This window comes from Prionailurus viverrinus, unplaced genomic scaffold, assembly GCF_022837055.1.
Source record: "Prionailurus viverrinus isolate Anna unplaced genomic scaffold, UM_Priviv_1.0 scaffold_53, whole genome shotgun sequence".
Taxonomy (NCBI): domain Eukaryota; kingdom Metazoa; phylum Chordata; class Mammalia; order Carnivora; family Felidae; genus Prionailurus; species Prionailurus viverrinus.
This window is the reverse complement of record NW_025927616.1, coordinates 2,168,009-2,185,540: the sequence shown is the minus strand read 5'-3', so window position 1 is coordinate 2,185,540 and position 17,532 is coordinate 2,168,009. Positions and strand designations below refer to the sequence as shown.

Below are 17,532 nucleotides of genomic sequence, written 5' to 3'. Positions count from 1 at the left end.
CAACTGGGGGAGGAGCAGAGGGGGGAGGAGGGAGGGAGGGAGGGAGGGAGGGAGGGAGGGAGGGAGAGAGAGAGAGAGAGAGAGAGAGAGAAAGAGAGAGAGAATCCCAAGCAGGCTCCTTGCTGTCAGTACAGAGCCCAATGCGGGGCTTGAACTCACAAAGGGTGAGATCATGACCTGAGCTGATCTGAGCCACCCAGGTGCCCCAGCAACGTAGTATTTTCACACTATGACTTAAGGTTTAGCCCCCTGACCTCTGTAGGATAAAATATTCTGTGATGAATCCTGGCATATGGGCTAGTGCGTCTCTCCAGCTGAAACGTAATGTTTATAAAGCCGAAACAATTGGTAAAGTTATTCGAGTCTTGTGTACTCCTCTCTTTTCTCAAAGAGTAATGAGCCCCACGAGACGATGCCAATTGCTGCCTTTGGACAAAAACAGCGGCCTTCTCGGTTTTTTATGACGCCACCACGGTTACATTATACTCCTCCTCTCCAGTCACCGATTACGGTAAATATTTTTTAAATGGCATCTGTAAGTGATGCCATCATAAATGATTCTTACGCATGTGAGTTGCATTTGTATGAAATACACATCTTTGACGGCACCTTCAGGAGGTGGCCGCGTTATCTTAAGTCGTCAGTTAAATGAGTACATAGTCGCTTCAACTCTATGCTTCAGCTCTGTATTTTCCTTTTTGTAAGATTTGTAACGTAATATCCATTAAAATAGGAATTACTTTTATCTAAAAATAAAATGCTTTCTTTTGAACCGTCAGTGGTTAAATGATTCCCTTTTGTTCCCGTAGGATAATGACCCTTTACTAGGACAGTCACCGTGGAGAAGTAAAATTTCTGGCTCTGACACTGAGACGTTAGGCGGTTTCCCCGTGGAGTTCCTGATCCAAGTGGTAAGAACTGCTCAGAGTAGCTTGGCATGCTTCTGAAAAACACTCAGTGTCTTCTGTGTTGTTAAAGCTGAAAATTTGTCGATGACCAAATAGTTTTCCTTTTTTTTTTTTTTTTTAAATCATTGTGTTGTTTTTAAGAACTCTTGTTATTTCCAACAAAGCTGGAAAGTAAAAGTCACAACAGGCAAAAAAAAGACTTAGAAGTCGTCTTTGTTGAGCTTTTCTTAGGTTTGGTTCTTCCTATTTTGCTGTGTTAGGGCCTCTAACATTACAGCATATGCTCTGTCACATTCTGAATGGTTAACTTAATAACTGGTTAAGTGTGAGGGGGTTTTTTGTTGTTGTTTATTTATTTTGAGAGAGAAAGAGTGCAAACGGGGTAGGGGCGGAGAGAGAGGGAGAGGGAGGGGGAGAATCCCAAGCAGCCTCCGTGCTGTCAGCACGCAGCCCGACACGGGGCTCGATCCCATGAACCAAGAGATTCATGATCTGAGCCGAAATCAAGAGTTGGACACTTAACTGCCTGAGCCACCCAGGCACCCCAGAAGAAGAGGGGTGCCTGACTCTTGATCTCAGGGTTGTGAGTTACAAGCCCCATGTGGGGCATAGAGATTACTGAAAAATAAAATCTTAAAAAAAAATAATAAAAGAAGCGGTTAGGAAACCAAGAGTCCGACGCTTAACCACTGGGCCATCCAGGTGCTCCTGAAGGCTTGTATTTAGTGACCTCAGCGCATCCCGCCGCCGTCAGCTGAGCTGTCCTGATGCATCAGGTTGCTAAGTAGCGATCAGACACTGAGACATGCAAGCCCCACCTGAAGCGAGTGTAGAATCTTCTGTAGAACAAGATTCCCGAAGAGCCTGATTCAGAAGAATGCAATGAGCTGTTTTCTTTGAATATGCCATTAAATAAATGATTTACTTGTAATCATAGTCTAATAATGTTTGATTTGTTTCTCTTCCTTTTTTGAAAAGAAAAACCACTTTGGGTGGGGGTAGAGTAAAAAAAAAAAACAACAAAAAAAAACAACCAAATGTCCATAACATAATTCGTTAAAATATTCAATGTTCCCACTTGCAAAATTGATGTTATTTTAAGGGAAAATTGTGTCATTTATGTGGGTATGTATAACGGTTAGTATTCCTTGATCATATGTTCACAAATAGGACATGTCATTTTTTAAAGAACTTCTTTCTTTTAAATAGTGGAAGTAAAAACAAAGCTAATATGTCCTATTTGGACGTGTGTGTGTGAGAGAGAGAGAGAGACAGAGAGAGAGACAGAAGAGAGACAGAGAGAGAGAGAGACAGAGAGAGAGAGAGACTGGCCAGCAGAGGGAGCCAGAAGCTAAGTACTACTGCACTACTTCTAAAGCATTGATATTTTTAGTAATGCTTAGATGTTTGGTTTCAGTGCTTAATCTTAAAATTCAAAAACTAGGTGTAAACCTCCATTAAAACACTAATTTCATTATTATTTTAAGCTATCTTAAAGGTAAAAGTTCTTTTATGTACTAGTCTTTTGTGTTATGTAAGGTTCCATGAGACGCAGGTTGCTCCTGTTGATATTAAGCTTTGAAATATATACATATTTAAGTGATCTCTCTGCCCAGAGTGGGGCTTGAACTCATGACCTGGAGAGTAAGAGTTGCACCCTCTACTGACTGAGTCAGCCAGACACCTCTGAAGTAGATCTGTTTTTATCTTCTTCTGTTCTGAATATTTTTTCTTATGACAAAATAAATACTAAAAAATTTGGCAAGTTTTCATAATTCATAGTTTACAATGAATTTTCTTTTCGAGGGAACTTTTTTAATGTTTATTTTTGAGAGACAGAGCATGAGCGGGGGAGGGGTAGACAGAGAGGGAGACACAGAATCCAAAGCAGGTTCCAGGCTCCGAGCCGTCAGCACAGAGCCCGAAGTGAGGCTCAAACCCACAGTGAGATCATGAGCTGAGTTGAAGTCGGGCACTTAACCGACTGAGCCCCCCAGGCGTCCCTCGAGGAGACTTTTTATTTCCTGGGGTTAGGGACTTTGAGGAATCTAAAGAGACTGGTCTGCTTTTTCAGAGAAGACTCAGTTTTGAAAAGAATTCAAAGGAAACGTCATGATTTTCTATCAAAAGCAAACACCACAAAACTGAAATAGAGGGGCGCCTGGGTGGCGCAGTCGGTTAAACGTCCGACTTCAGCTCGGGTCACGATCTCGCGGTCCGTGAGTTCGAGTCCCGCGTCGGGCTCTGGGCTGATGGCTCAGAGCCTGGAGCCTGCTTCCGATTCTGTGTCTCCCTCTCTCTCTGTCCCTCCCCCGTTCATGCTCTGTCTCTCTCTGTCTCAAAAATAAACGTTAAAAAAAAAAATTAAAAAAAAAAAAAACTGAAATAGAAACAAAAAAGGGACCCTTGCCATCTTTTACTGCTTCCAACTCTAAAGAATCACACGTAGTTCCATGAAAATCCAGCACCTTGGAGGAGAAGGGAGGCCTGTCCAGAGATCTAAATACAGTCACTAAATACAGTCTGTCCCATGACAGTCCTGGGGCATGTCTTACCAGCACCTCTGCCCGGATCAACTTAGAGGCCAATTTCTTAGGGCGCCTTAATGATGAAAATGTACAGACTTAAAAGAAGTAGCTTCGTTTACTACGTCTCCGTGTGCCCGTCCACCAGCTGGCTGGTCCGATATCATTGCTGCTCCCACCCTCGTCTCCCTTTTGCATTATTGAGAAGCGGACACTAAATCTCGTATCCTTTATATGTAAATGGATTCGTTTATCTCTAAGAGATAAGGGCTCTTTTTTTCTTTTTTTTATAAAAAAAATTTTTTTAACATTTATTTGTTATTGAGAGACAGCATGAGCAGGGGAAGGGCAGAGAGAGCGAGGGAGACACAGAATCCGAAGCAGGATCCAGCTTCTGAGCGGTCAGCACAGAGCCCGACTCGGGGCTGGAACTCACAAGCCACGAGATCATGACCTGAGCCGAAGTCGGACGCTCACCCGACTGAGCCACCCAGGCGCCCCGTTGTTTTCTTTTTTTAAAAGAAACGCAACTAAGTTGTGTGAGCTCAGTTGGGTGACCGACCAACTTTGGCTCAAGGCGTGATCTCATGGTTTGTGAGTTCGAGCCCCGTGTCAGGCTCACTGCTGTCAGAGCAGAGTCCACTTCGGATCCCCTGTCCCTCTCTCTCTCTCTGCCCCCGCCCCCTCTCGCATGCACGCACATGCTCTCCCTCTTTCAAAAATAAACATTAAAAAAAAATAATAATAATAATAACAATTAAAAGACAGAAAAAGAGGGGCGCCTGGGCTGCTCGGTCAGTGAAGTGTCCGACATCGGCTCAGGCCGTGATCTCACGGTTTGTGGGTTTGAGCCCCGCATCAGACCCTGTGCTGACAGCCCGGAGCCTGCTTGAGATTCTCTCTCCGCTTTGTCCTTGCGTGCGCCTGTGTTCTCTCTCTCTCAAAATAAATACACTTTAAGGTCGTCGAATGTTCTTTTTCCCATACGACTTGTTGAAGAAACTACTTTTGTGGGAATTTTTTGTTCTGACAGGACACCCGCACATTTTCTATGTTCCTTTATGTGACGTGGCCGCGGTGACGATCAGTGCCTCGATGTAACCGTTCATTAGCATCTCGGCGTGGCACTGCTCTCGTTCTGTCAGTCCATTTTTGTTTATTAACTGAAATAGCTTTATAAAGAAAAACTTCCCCTAACCTATTATCCAGTTACCCGATGATCTGGTTTATATGGTTTGTATAGGAAGACAGGGTAAACACAGGATTCTTTCTCTTTGTCTTCCAGCTTATAAAATGATGAGTTTGGTCACTAGCATTCTCCAGTAATGATTAATGGTTTTACGGCATCGGTTTGAACTCCTAAGTTTCAACATATTTGTGCTTCCATCCATTGAAGGGGTTGTTCTTATTGGTCCCTGAATTGTCCCATGTTGGGCCAATGAAAGCTTGTTCAGGCTGACTGCTTAGTCCTTTCGACATGTCCTGGTTACAGTGGATTTTTTTTTTTTTTAATATTTTGCTGCCAGCCAATCAGATTTATAAAATAAAAACGCCTGTGCTACATTTATTTATTTTGAAATGCCAAAATCTGCTAAAATACCATAGTTGAGAAATTGGTAATTTGATGTCTCTTTTACTTAAATGCCGCTGTTTATTCCAAAACATGTCTTTGTCTTTGTCCGTAGACCAAATTATCGAAAATCCTCATGATTAAAAAGGAACATATCAAAAAATTAAGGGAAATGAACACCGAAGCAGAAAAATTGGTAAGGATGTTTCTCTTTTTTGTTTGCTTGTTTAATTTTCAAATGGTGGGGACTTCTGTTATCTGAGGATGTACAGATTTTTTTACAGACGAAAACCTTGAGGTAAATGTTATTGTTAAATCCTCATTTGCTATCTTTATCTCTCGTTGTACGGAACACAGCCGAGCAAATTGTCAGTGCAATGCGGTTCATTACCCCAGACCTCATTATGCCACCGAGTGTCCAGCTGGACGGGATTAATGGGTTTGCTGGGTTCGTTGACAGTTTGCGTGAAGGTAGGCCCCCCTAGCGTTGGCACCTCTGACTAAGGAAGTCGTGTTAACGGTGGTTATGAAAAGTGATCCGGAATGAATAAAATCCAGAAATACATAAATTGGCATATTCAGATTATCTTCACAGTGTTTATATCCTGTTCTGTTCATCTAATCGGTCCAAAAATGTGAGAGTCCCCATTTTATTCATAGGAGAGAATTATCAGAGTTTCTTTAAAAATGTAAACACTTCGCTAGGAAAGTGTTTGAAGTATACTGGAAGTCATAACTTGCTTATGGATTTATAGGGTGGCAAATAGATTTCATCCCAAGTGCTGTCTCCACCTGATTGCACATGGTCTTGTGGGAATTTGGACGTAACGGCGAACTCGTGACCGGCCTGGGCGAGCACTGTAGCTAGTTACCCAGCTCTGCAGGAGAGGGAGTCAGCGTCACCCATCCGTCTCTAGTGTGTGCGGGCAAACGCATGGACAAGCGATACCCGAGTGAGAGGGGAACAGTCTTCTTTTAGGATGATGGGATTTTTTTATCTGAACTTGACTTCGAATTTTCTAAGTTGAACCTCCGTTTTATGGAATTGGAAACTGAAGACCGAAGACGTCAAGGGATTTCAGTCTAAGATCATCTGCTGCTTGGTAGTACAAATACCAAAACGGGCTTCTGGGTCCCAGCTTAACTCACTTAGGTGCAATATGACGTTAGTATCGACAGAGACAGGGCTTATCAAAGAGAGCAGAAAATTAACCGTAGCATTTTGCCGTGACACGTCCTAACCATAAACTTATGTGCACCTGCTTCTTTCCTGCTGGACTCTTAATTCTTAGTCTTGGTTTCCAGCAGCTCTACCCCTGCCCTTTTCGCTACGCTCCCCCACTGCACCTCCTCTGATCACTTCGTCATCTCTTCCGTCTTTATGCACAATCAAGTCACTTCACTTCCGTGTCACCAGCTAGGACTTTCCCTGCGTCTGCGCTCCACACCTTGAACTGACTACTGGGCTCGCCTTAGCCTGCTTAGCGCTCCCTACTTCGAATGGAGGCCCGATTGGATGTCGGCTTGCTTCTTGGCATGAGAGAACTTTTTAGAAGTCGAGATGGCTTGATATGTTTTATCGTTAGTTTTGTTTGATTTATGATTAAAAACAGTTCCCATTATAAAAATCCAGTTATTGTAAGACTGACGACAAAAACCGTGGTTCTTTTATTAAAAAAAATTTTTTTAATGTTTATTTTTGAGATACAAAGAAACAGAGCATGAGAAGGGACAGGGCAGAGAGAGAGGGAGACACAGAATCCGAAGCAGGCTCCAGGCTCTGAGCTGTCAGCACAGAGCCCGACTCGGGGCTCGAACTCACAAACTGTGAGATCATATCCCGAGCCGAAGTTGGACACTTAACCAACTGAGCCACCCAAGTGCTCCAAGATTTTATTGTTTTATTCCCCCCCCCCCCAAGATTTTATTGTTTTAAATGATGTCTCCACCCAATGTGGGGTTTGAACATACAACCCCAAGATCAAGAGTTGAATACTCTACCGATGGAGCCAGCCAGGTGCCCCAAATCAGTAGTTATATTTAACATTAATAAAGTTCAAGCCCTGCATCAGGCTCACTGCTGTCAGCGTGGAGCCCACTTCGGGCTCTTTTGAACAAAAGGCAAAGATTGCCAAACTGGATGAAAAATAAAACCCCAACTCTATGATGAACGCAAGAGACACATTTAATATTAAAGGATCCTGAAAATATAAAGTTTTAAATGTATGAAAAGATATACAGGGCAAAGTTTTAAAATAACAGAAGGTCTGACAGCTATATTAATATCTGACAATAAAATTCAGGGCAACAGATATTGGATATAAAGAAGTTTGCTTCTTGATGAAAAGTTATAATTTCAAGATAATAATTTGAAACTTATATGTACCTGATGATGACTTCCAAGTACATAAAGAAAAAATTGACCAAATTCAAAGGAAAAGATAATCCCACTCTATAGAAGGACAGTTTCCATAGCCCTCTTAGTAACTAATAAAACAAGTAGTCAAAAAATCTATTCAGGAGGGGTTCCTGGCTGACTCGGTTGATAGACCACGTGACTCTTGATCTTGGCTTGTGAGTTCAGGCCCCACATTGGGCATAGAGCTTACCCTGCATCGGGCTCTCTGCTGTCAGCTTTAAAATGTGTCTAATAAGGATATAGATTTTAACAACACAGTTAACAGACTCGATCATGCTGGCATGTATAGAATATTATACCTACCAGCTATAGGGTACCTATTATTTTCAAGTTCACATAGAATATTTACAAAATTTCGGGACTTCTGGGTGGCTCAGTCGGTTAAGCATCCACCTTCGGCTCAGGTCACAGTTCTTTGTGTTCAAGCCCCACGTCGGGCTCTTTGCTGACAGCTCAGAGCCTGGAACCTGCTTCGGATTCTGTGTCTCCTTCTCGCTCTCTGCCCTTCCTCTCCTTGTGCTCTGTCTGTCTGTCTGTGTCTCTCTCTCAAAAATAAACATTAAAAAACTTTTAAAAAATCATTAAAACTAAATTCTGTTTCTACTTGCCCAAGTCACTTTATATTTCCACGCCTTCCCTGAACTTTCCCACCATTTAAAGTGAAAAAGTCTTGGGACACCTGGGTGGCTCCATCAGTCTGACTTCGGTTCAGGTTATGATCTCATAGTTAGTGGGTTCGAGCCCCGCGTCGAGCTTCACTCTGCCAGTGAGGAGCCTGCTTGGGATTCTCTCTCTCCCCTTTCTCTTTGCCCCTCTCCCACTCTCGCTCACTCTCCTGCCTCAAAATAAATAAATAAACTTTTTAATTTTATTTATTTATTTATTTTAAAGTTTATTATAATTTTTGACAGAGAGAGAGGCAGAGAATGAGCAGGAGAGAGGCAGAGAGAGATGGAGACACAGACTCGGAAGCAGGCTCCAGGCTCTGAATTGTCAGCACAGAGCCTGACGTGGGGCTCGAACTCACAAACTGCGAGATCGTGACCTGAGCCGAAGTCGGATGCTCAACCGAGCCACCCAGGCGCCCCGATAAACTTTTTTTAAAAAGTTCTTGAAAAAAAGCCCAGAAGCTCGAATTGTTACCAAGAGGCAGATGGGAAAGGAAAGAGGCCTCGGTTCTTTTCTCTGCCACAATGAAGAATTGGAGGACAGCAGAGCGCAGGTAGAGCAGACAAGGTTTTATGAAAGTCCGTTCGTGGGGAGGAGCGCGCCAGTCCGCAGAGCCCACAGCCTGACAGGCCCTGATAGTGTAATAACCAGCCGACTCCTCCTGTCCTTTCCCGGGATGTGCTCGAGGGGCACCTGGGTGGCTCAGGTTAAGCGTCCGACTTCAGCTCAAGTCGTGATCTCACGGTTCGGGAGTCCGAGCCCCTCATCGGGCCTGCTGCCGTGAGCGTGGAGCCCACTTCGGATCCTCTGTCCCGCTTTCGGCCCGTCGCCTGCTTGCGCTCTCTCAAAAATAAATTCAAAAACCAAAGCCAAACCCAAGATGTGGGGGAAGTGCCTGCACGGAGTAGGAAACCGCGTCATTTCTATCCTAGAGGCGCAGGTCAGGTAAGGACAAGCGCTGCTCTCTGCACAAGGGCAAGACGCTTAACAGACAGCTCTTCCTCTGCTGGGATGTTGTGACCGCGCACCGACTCCTAGGTGGCTGCGCTGCGGTGCTCCCTGTCAGGGACGTCTGAGGCCCGCCCTCCCGTCGCCCGTGCCTCCCTTCCTGCCTCACGGAATGAACTGCATATCCAGAGGCTCCTCCATTACGTATCCAAGAAAATTTAATACGGATACGATATTAACGACATACCAGAGTTGACAAAATGGCAAAACTCCTTAGACATTAAAACATTCCTCGAAGGGGTGTCTGGGTGGCCCAGTTGGTTTAGTGTCCGACTTCAGCTCAGGTCATGATCTCACAGTCTGTGGGTTCACGCCCCATGTCTGGGCTCTCTGCTGTCAGTACGGAGCCTGCTTCGGATCCTCTGTCACCCTCTCTCTGCCCCTCCCCTGTTCTCGTGCTTGCTCGCTCGCTCTCTCAAAACAAAATTAAAAGAAATTAAAAAAAAAAAAAAAGAACATTACTCAGACACCCAGGAAGTCTGATGACGTCCAAAGAAAATATGGCACTTCCATGGGCATAAAAAGATGAAGCAGACAGTGACTGATTTTAGGGGATCTCCAAGTGGTAACAGATCGACAGTCTACTCACATTAATATCTTGATTGAGTCTCACAATGCAAAACTCTCAGAACATTTAGTAAAATCATTCCAACTGGTAAACATAACCTGGGCATTGGTAATAATATGTTTCAAACACACTCACTCGGGATTCCCGGCTGGCCCGGTCTGTGGAGCGTTCGGCTCTTAATCTCAGAGTCGTGAGTTTGAGCCCCACGTTGGGCATAGAGATTACTTAAAAATAAAATCTTCAAAAATAAATAAAACGTATTCACTCATTATGTTAATGTTACAAAAGCACTAGCATTTAAACATAAACCTGGCATTCAGGTTCATGGGATAAGATCAAGGCACGACGTATCAGATTACTGTAGAATGATACGTTTCCCAAGGAAGGAAAAGCCTAAATCACGTGTTTACTTAGAGAATCGAATCTTAAATTGTTTAGGGGCGCTTGGGTGGCTCTGTCGGTTAAGCATCCGACTTCGGCTCAGGTCATGATCTTGCAATTCATGGGTTCGAGACCCACGTCGGGCTCTGTGCTGACAGCTCAGAGCCTGGAGCCCGTTTCGGATTCTGTGTCTCCCTCTCTCTCTGCTCCTCCCCCGCTCGTGCTCTGTCTCTCAAAAATAAACATTTAAAAAAAAATGTTTATAAAGAAAAACTTAAATGAATGCTATTGCAAATTGTGTGGATTTTTGGAGAGATGCGAACTATAAATAGTATCAGAAGTATGTTCGGGAGTGTTTTTGATACCCGTCTTTGTCACAGACAGATGGATTTATACGCAAAGTACCTCCTTTGTGGGGTGCCTGGGTGGCTCAGTCAGTTAAGCTTCCAGCTTTGGCTCAGTTCATGATCTCATGGGTCTTGAGTTCAAGCCCCGCTGTCATTAGCACAGGCTCGCTGTCATCAGCACAGAGACCGCTTCAGATCCTCTGTCCCCCCCCCCGCCCCTCCCCCACGTGCATGCTCTTTCTCTGTGAATCTCAAAAAGCAGTAAATAAAACAGAAGAGCTGTTCTTTAAAAGAAAGGGAATATAGCAATTTTTCCAGAATTATGAATTACAAATTTTCTGAGTATACGTTCCATTTATGCCATGTAACTTGTTTCTTTATTTTTCTCTAAAGCTTCAAGTTAACAACGTTAAACTAACTGAACATTTGCTAACCCCTCCTGTTTTTAGCACCAGTGACGGGTGATTTTATCTTCCCTATCCCCACCCATCCTCCACCTTAACAAATATTTAATTTCATTAATTTAATTTGGAAGTTGAAAGCTAACTTAAGTTTTATTTTTACCAAAATATCCCGAGTAGCTTCCTGTTTCTCACCTCAAAGGACTGGACATGCTATTTTGTTCAAAGTATATTTTCTTATGGAATTTACAAGGAAAATAGAATATTGGTCTGAGAAAGTCTCCTTTGATGTTGGAAAGCTTAATCTTTTATCTCAGACTTTACTCGGCAAAAATATGAACTCAGAAGTTCAAACTTTCTATTTGTAAAGTGATTGAGATTATTATTTTTATTACTTTATTTTTGTTATTTATTTTAGATTATAATAAGATATTTAGTCACTTTTATTTTTTAATGTTTTATTATTTATTGTTGAGAGGGAAGAGGGATAGAGATGGACAGAGAGAGGATCCCAAGCAGGCTCCATGCTGTTAGCACAGAGCCTAATGTGGGGTTTGAACTCACAAACAGTGAGATCGTGGCTTGAGGTGAAATCAAGAATCCGACACTTAACTGACTGAGCCACCCAGGCGCCCCAAAATATTTAGTCACTTTCATAATCCAACAAGGACAAATTTCTCAATCATATACCTTGCTCAAATTATGTAGTATATTAACTCGGGGAAAATTTGTCTGAGGTGGTTCATTTCAATATGCCTTTTCTATTTTGGGTTCTTTGAATATCTTAAAAATTTACAGAGCATTCACAAGCTAATAGTGCACACGGAATTTATTAAAATAGGTTTGAATTGCTTCAGCATATATAAAAGTGGATGTTGAACCAACAGTCCCACTTTGAAAAGATGCCTTACCCTACATGAGTAAAGATGCGTAATAATCCAAGGAGGTCCAGGAAAAGGCGTCTGTCCCTGAGAATTCTGTCGGAACCGTAGTTAAAACCTTGTATCAGTGGTTCGCCGAGTGATACGCCCTCCGTGCTGCTTCCCGCTCTCTTTTCCACCAACTTTGGAAGTTGGTTTTCCTGCCCAGAATATGTTGTCGGAACTGTCTTGCCATGCTTTAGTCCTCTTTATTTGGGGGGTTGGGGACCTCTGCAGAAATCTGCTTCCCAGTTAACCAGCCTTCAAAGTATAATCCATTTTGCACATCACACCCAACCTGCGTGTGGCAGCCTGACTGATTGATTATGGGAGCCGGTGGTAGAAAACCATGTCTGATTATAGTAAATATTTAAAAGGTCAGGGTTTTGTTTTGTTTTGTTTTGTTTTTTTAATGCAGCTTTACTGATACCTTGCATACACCCATTTATAGGAAGTGGACAACTGGTTTTCAGTTCATAGTTCAGTTCATGGCTTGTGCAGACATTCTCACAGTCCGTTTCAGAATATCTTCATCACTCCCGAAAGAAACCCCGTTTATTTTTTAGCAGTAACTCCTCATTTCCCCTCAAAAGCCGCACCCCCTGTACCTCGCAACCGCTAATCTGATTTCCGTCCACCCGTTCTGGACGTTGACGGTGAACGAATCATGCGACGTGTGGTCTTTGGGGACTGGATTCTTTGCTGTGGGCCCATGTTGTGAAGGCCCATCCGCCTGGTGTGTGCGTTACCGGTACCTCTTTTGTTGACAAATAACATTCCGTTGTGTAGACTCACCCCGTCTTCCTTATCTGTTCCTCGGTCGCTGCCACTCTCGGGCTGTTACGAGTAAGGCTGCCTGAAAGCTTATGTATAAGGTTTCACGTAGACGTGTGTTGTCGTTTCCATTGGGTCTTTGCCTAGAAGTGGAGTCGCTGAGCCACGCGGTAGCTCATTTAAGCTTTTGAGGAAGTGCCAGGCTACTTTCCAAAAAGAAGACCGATTGCGACGCAGTTTTCCTTTTATCTGTCCGGAAAGCGGACAAGGTTGTAAGAGTGTATGTTATCAACCTTTAAATTAGAAAGTCGCCTTAGATGTTTGTTGAAAAGACTAGCAGGTCCGACTCTTGAAGATCATCATTTATTCAGAAAAAAATTTAAATGTAATTCACCACATTAAGAGAGAAAAGAGAATCCCTAAGAGCATCTCGATAGATGCCGAAAAGCTGTCTTACAAAATTAAACATCCCTCCCTGGGAGAAAAATAAATACTGTTATCAAACTGGGAATAGAAAGGATATCCCCAAATCTAACGGAGTATTTACCAAAAAAACTTAAAGCAGATATTATACTTACTAGTGAAGTGTTAAAAACTTTCTCTTTGGGGAGAAAAAAAAACTTTGGTGTCTGGCTGGCTCAGTCTGTAGAGCACGTGACTCTTGATCTTGAGGTCATGAGTTCAAGCTCCACATGGGGCATAGAGACTACCTAAAAAAATAAACAAAAAACCTTTCTCTTTAAAACTGGTAAGGGGGTGGGGGGGGGGCGTGCCTGGGTGGCTCAGTTGGTTAAGCTTCCGACTTTGGCTCAGGTCATGATCTTGTGGTCTGTGGGTTCGAGCCCTGCATCAGGCTCTGTGCTGACAGCTCAGAGCCTGGAACCTGCTTCGGATTCTGTGTCTCCCTCTCTCTCTCTCTCTCTCTCTCTCTCTCTGCCCCTCCCCTGCTCGCTCTCTCTCTCTCTCTTTCTCTCTCTCTCAAAAATAAATAAACATTAAAAAAAAAAAGATACAACTACAAGAAAATAAAAGGCAAGCCACAGAATGGAAAGAAATACTTACAGCACATATAATTGACCAAAAGCTTGCATCCAGAATATATGAAGAACTATAAGTCAATAAAAAAAGACAGAAATAGAAAACAGGAAAGAGAATTGAATAGAGAATATTCAAACTTACAAAAGATATTTGAAAAGGTAATAGAGAAAATGCAGATTAATACCACAAAGAGAGACGACTCACAACCTCTAAAGTGGCTAATATTCAAACACTTAAAATACCAAAGATCGGAAAATACGTGAAGCAACTAGAACTTTCTTATTCCATCACTTTGGGAAACTCTTCGGCTCTGTTTACGAAAACCAAACCTAGCAGCACTATTATCAGCCAAGAACTAGAAGCATCCCTTTTGCCCAGCACCAGATGGGACGAGTCGAACGGCTGAATGCCTCCTATTTCTACAAAGGAATACTGTGCCGCGGCGAACGAACTAACTAGGGAGATACACAGCCCGTGGATAAATCCCACGGTGTTGATGGAAAGAAGCTGGGAACAAAAGTATATACTGTGTAACTGTGTTTTCTATAAAGTTCAAAAGTCAAACTGTGATGTTTGCTGTCAAGGTTAGGTTGCTTTGGAGAGAAAAGAGAAGGGATTGTAAGGTGACGTGGGTCGGGGGCTTCTGGGGTGTTAGTGGTTTCTGTGGCCGATCTGGGTGGGTTTTTCCCATTACTTCCCCAACTTTGTTGAGGTACAATTAGCATACAGTGAGCTGTACCTGTTTAAAAAATGTGTGTTTGATCGGATATATGTGTGTGTGTGCATATACACACACACCCATGAAACCATCGCCACAGAGGGGATTACAACTCCCCTCCCACCAGATTTCCCCAAGTCCTTTGTGATCTATCCCTCCCGCTACCCCAGGCTCCAGGCAACCACCGGTCTGCCTTCTGTTACACAGATTAGGTTGCATTTTCTAGAATTGTACGTAAACAGAATCATTCAGTATATGTGCTTTTCTTTTTCTTTTTTTGCCTGGCGTCTTTTATTGGGTGTAATGATCTTGATTCATCCACCTGGTTGTGTGTTCCATAGTTCGTGCAACATTCCGTAATTCTTTTTATTGCTAAGTAGGATCTCACTGTGTAGATACAGCACAATTGTTTCTCCATTTGCCTGTTGAGGGGTGTTTGGATAGTTTACATTTTTTAGCTATTACAAATTAAATTGAACCTTCTCGCGAACTGTGAGATCGAGCCCCCCAGCTATCAGCACAGAGCCTGCTTGGGAGTCTCCCTCTCTGCCCCTCCCCCACTCTCATATATTCATTCTCTCTCTCTCTCTTTCTCTCTCTCTCTCTCTCTCTCTCTCTCAAAATAAAATAAACTTGAGGGGCGCCTGGGTGGCGCAGTCGGTTAAGCGTCCGACTTCAGCCAGGTCACGATCTCGCGCTCCGTGAGTTCGAGCCCCGCGTCAGGCTCTGGGCTGATGGCTCGGAGCCTGGAGCCTGTTTCCGATTCTGTGTCTCCCTCTCTCTCTGCCCCTCCCCCATTCATGCTCTGTCTCTCTCTGTCCCATAAATAAATAAACGTTGAAAAAACAAAAAAAAAATTTAAAAAAATAAATAAACTTGAAAAGAAATGCTGAGTTTTATATAGCATGAAGTTGTAACTGAAAGGTCTCATTCTGGCAGTCAGGGAGCCCTCAGCCTGCCGTACAATCTAACAGTTGATACATCCTGTTACATACACAGACTTGCAAAGTTATTTTCTGTTCCAAAAAGAATTTTAAATATTTTCAATAGACCGTTAAGAAGAAAAAGTTGAACTCTCCCACAGTGTGTGATTGAAAAATAGAGGTGCAGGGGCGCCTGGCTGGCTCAGTCGGTGGAGCACGTGACTCTTGACTCGAGTTCAGGCCCCGTGTTGGGCGTAGAGATTATGTAGAAATGAAATAAATATTTAAAAAAGAAAAACAGAGATGGAAAACACGAGAGAAAAATTAAGAGACGGCCAACCAGAAGGCCCGTGGAACATCAGAAGAGCACAGAGAACGTGGCGGGTAGTGAGCTATCCACACAGGGACAGAAGAAGACTTCCCACCGTGGGGGAGGAAGACAGCCAACTCATTATGAGTTTTGTTTTTTTTTAAGTTTATTTACTTTGAGAGAGACTGAGAGTGTACAAGCAGTGGAGGAACAGAGAGAGAGGGAGAGAATGAATCCCACGCTGTCCGCGTAGAGCCCGACACGGGGCTCGATCCGACGAAACCAGGAGATCATGACCCGAGCTGAAAACAAGAGTCAGATGCCCACTCGACTGAGCCCGCCGGGCGCCCCTCGTCGTGAGGTCTTCACGTTGACTCTGTGGCTTTCCTCCCATAGCCGCAGTTGTAGGCTCAAAGATTCCGCATCTTCTGTGTGGTAACTGTTTCGATATTTGGAGGCAGCTTACACCTCTTCTGTCTTCCTGGTCCTTTGCAGACTGAAGAGTCTCCCATCAGATTTGTAAACACTTCACGTAAACGTTGGCAAATGTGTGCAGAAGTAGGCGGACCGCTCTACACCGTAGGTGGGGGCGTAAGTTCCAGTTCTGGGGCGTCATCGCGGAGGACAGTCAGGTGCACAGAGATGCGCATACAAGAGTGTTCTCCGAAGGATAGCTCGTAAGAGCAACAAAAGAAGAAAATGTAAATGCCCGTCTGAAGGCCATCTGTCAGATGAATCCTGACACGGTTTCCCTACCTGAGCACTGTGTAATTCCTAAAAGGAGCGAGTTAGATCTGCCTATATCCACATGGAAAGCTCTCCAAGACGCATTACATTGGACAGACTGTAGGACAATATTCCATTTTTATCGGATTCCGTTTTTGTAAAACTGTGCATATGTGTGTATGAAACGCCTCGAAAAAGTGACTGGAAAGCCACACGCCAAATTTGACGAGGTCCACCGCGGAGGGCAGCGTGGGGTGGGTGGGCACAGATAAGTGATGGGGTCTTTCTTGTTACGTTCTATTTTTGTATTGTTCTGTTCTGTCCCAATGAGATGTATTGATGAGCTACTTGTGTAATAAATATTTGCCAGTTTAGTTTAAAAGATCCTTTTCCCGGGGCACCTGGGTGGCTCAGTCAGTTAAGCGTCTGACTTTGGCTCAGGCCATGATCTCCTGGTTCGCGAGTTTGAACCCTGCGTCAGGCTCTCCACTGTCAGGGCAGAGCCCACCTTAGACCCTCCGTCCCACTCTCCCCCCCCCCCCCCCACCTGCACACGCGCTCTCAAAAATAAGTAAAATGAAAAGATAATAAATAAAAGATCCCTTTCCCTTGAGCCTTTTTTTATACAATATGATTTTGGATTTTTTCACAATTCTGCTTCCTCTCCTCTGGATATTCCAGTTTGCCTTATGATGTGGGGCCCAGATAGGCTATAATATTCCAGATGAAGTCACACTGGTACCATATGCTTGCTGTGCAGGTTGACATTAGCCTTATCACAGGAGCGGCTTATATAAATTTATGGCCAAAACTCCCACACCCTTACACACGAACTGCTCTGTCTGCTATCTTATCCCCTAAAACATTCTGCGTCTCTAGACGGTTGCCTTGGGCCTCGGCTCAAAAGGCACACAAGAAAATCATTCATTACTTTGTTACCAGACCTTGTTTTTGACCAAAAGTTGCATTAGGTATTATGTTATATAGTTCAACTTAATATCTGACTCTATGCCTCACTTTATTCATGTAGACCTAACTCAGTGTCAAATTTGTGCTTAAAAAATTTTGCATTGTAGGAGGCACCTGGGTGGCTTAGTTGGTTAGGCGTCCAACTTGGGCTCAGGTCATGATCTCTCAGTTTGTGGGTTCGAGCCCCGCATCCGGCTCTGTGCTGACAGTTTGGAGCCTGGAGCCTGCTTGGGATTCTGTGTCTCCCTCTCTTTCTGCCCCTCCCCAGCTTGCGCGCTCGCTCTCTCTCAAAACTCAATAAACATTTAAAAAAAATTTTTTTAATTTGAATTGTATGTGTAAAACCTGAGTAAATGTA

At 43.6% G+C, this 17,532-nt stretch overlaps 1 protein-coding gene across 12 annotated transcripts in view; it reads left to right on the top strand.

The window, feature by feature from the left end:
• Positions 1 to 17,532, top strand: part of LIN9 (lin-9 DREAM MuvB core complex component) — a 73,227-nt gene that overhangs the window by 36,671 nt on the left and 19,024 nt on the right. For 10 of the 12 annotated variants that reach the window (XR_007149847.1, XM_047848128.1, XM_047848134.1 and 7 more), the window contains 3 exons: positions 392 to 511; positions 810 to 911; positions 5,119 to 5,199. Coding sequence is in view for 11 of the 12 variants with exons in the window: in XM_047848128.1 (XP_047704084.1) it covers positions 392 to 511; positions 810 to 911; positions 5,119 to 5,199 (303 nt within the window). In the remaining variant the exon portion in view is untranslated. Of the gene's footprint in view, positions 1 to 391; positions 512 to 809; positions 912 to 5,118; positions 5,200 to 5,360; positions 5,475 to 15,974; positions 16,656 to 17,532 lie in introns of those variants that run through there. The other 2 variants (XM_047848133.1, XM_047848138.1) reach the window with 2 other exon arrangements.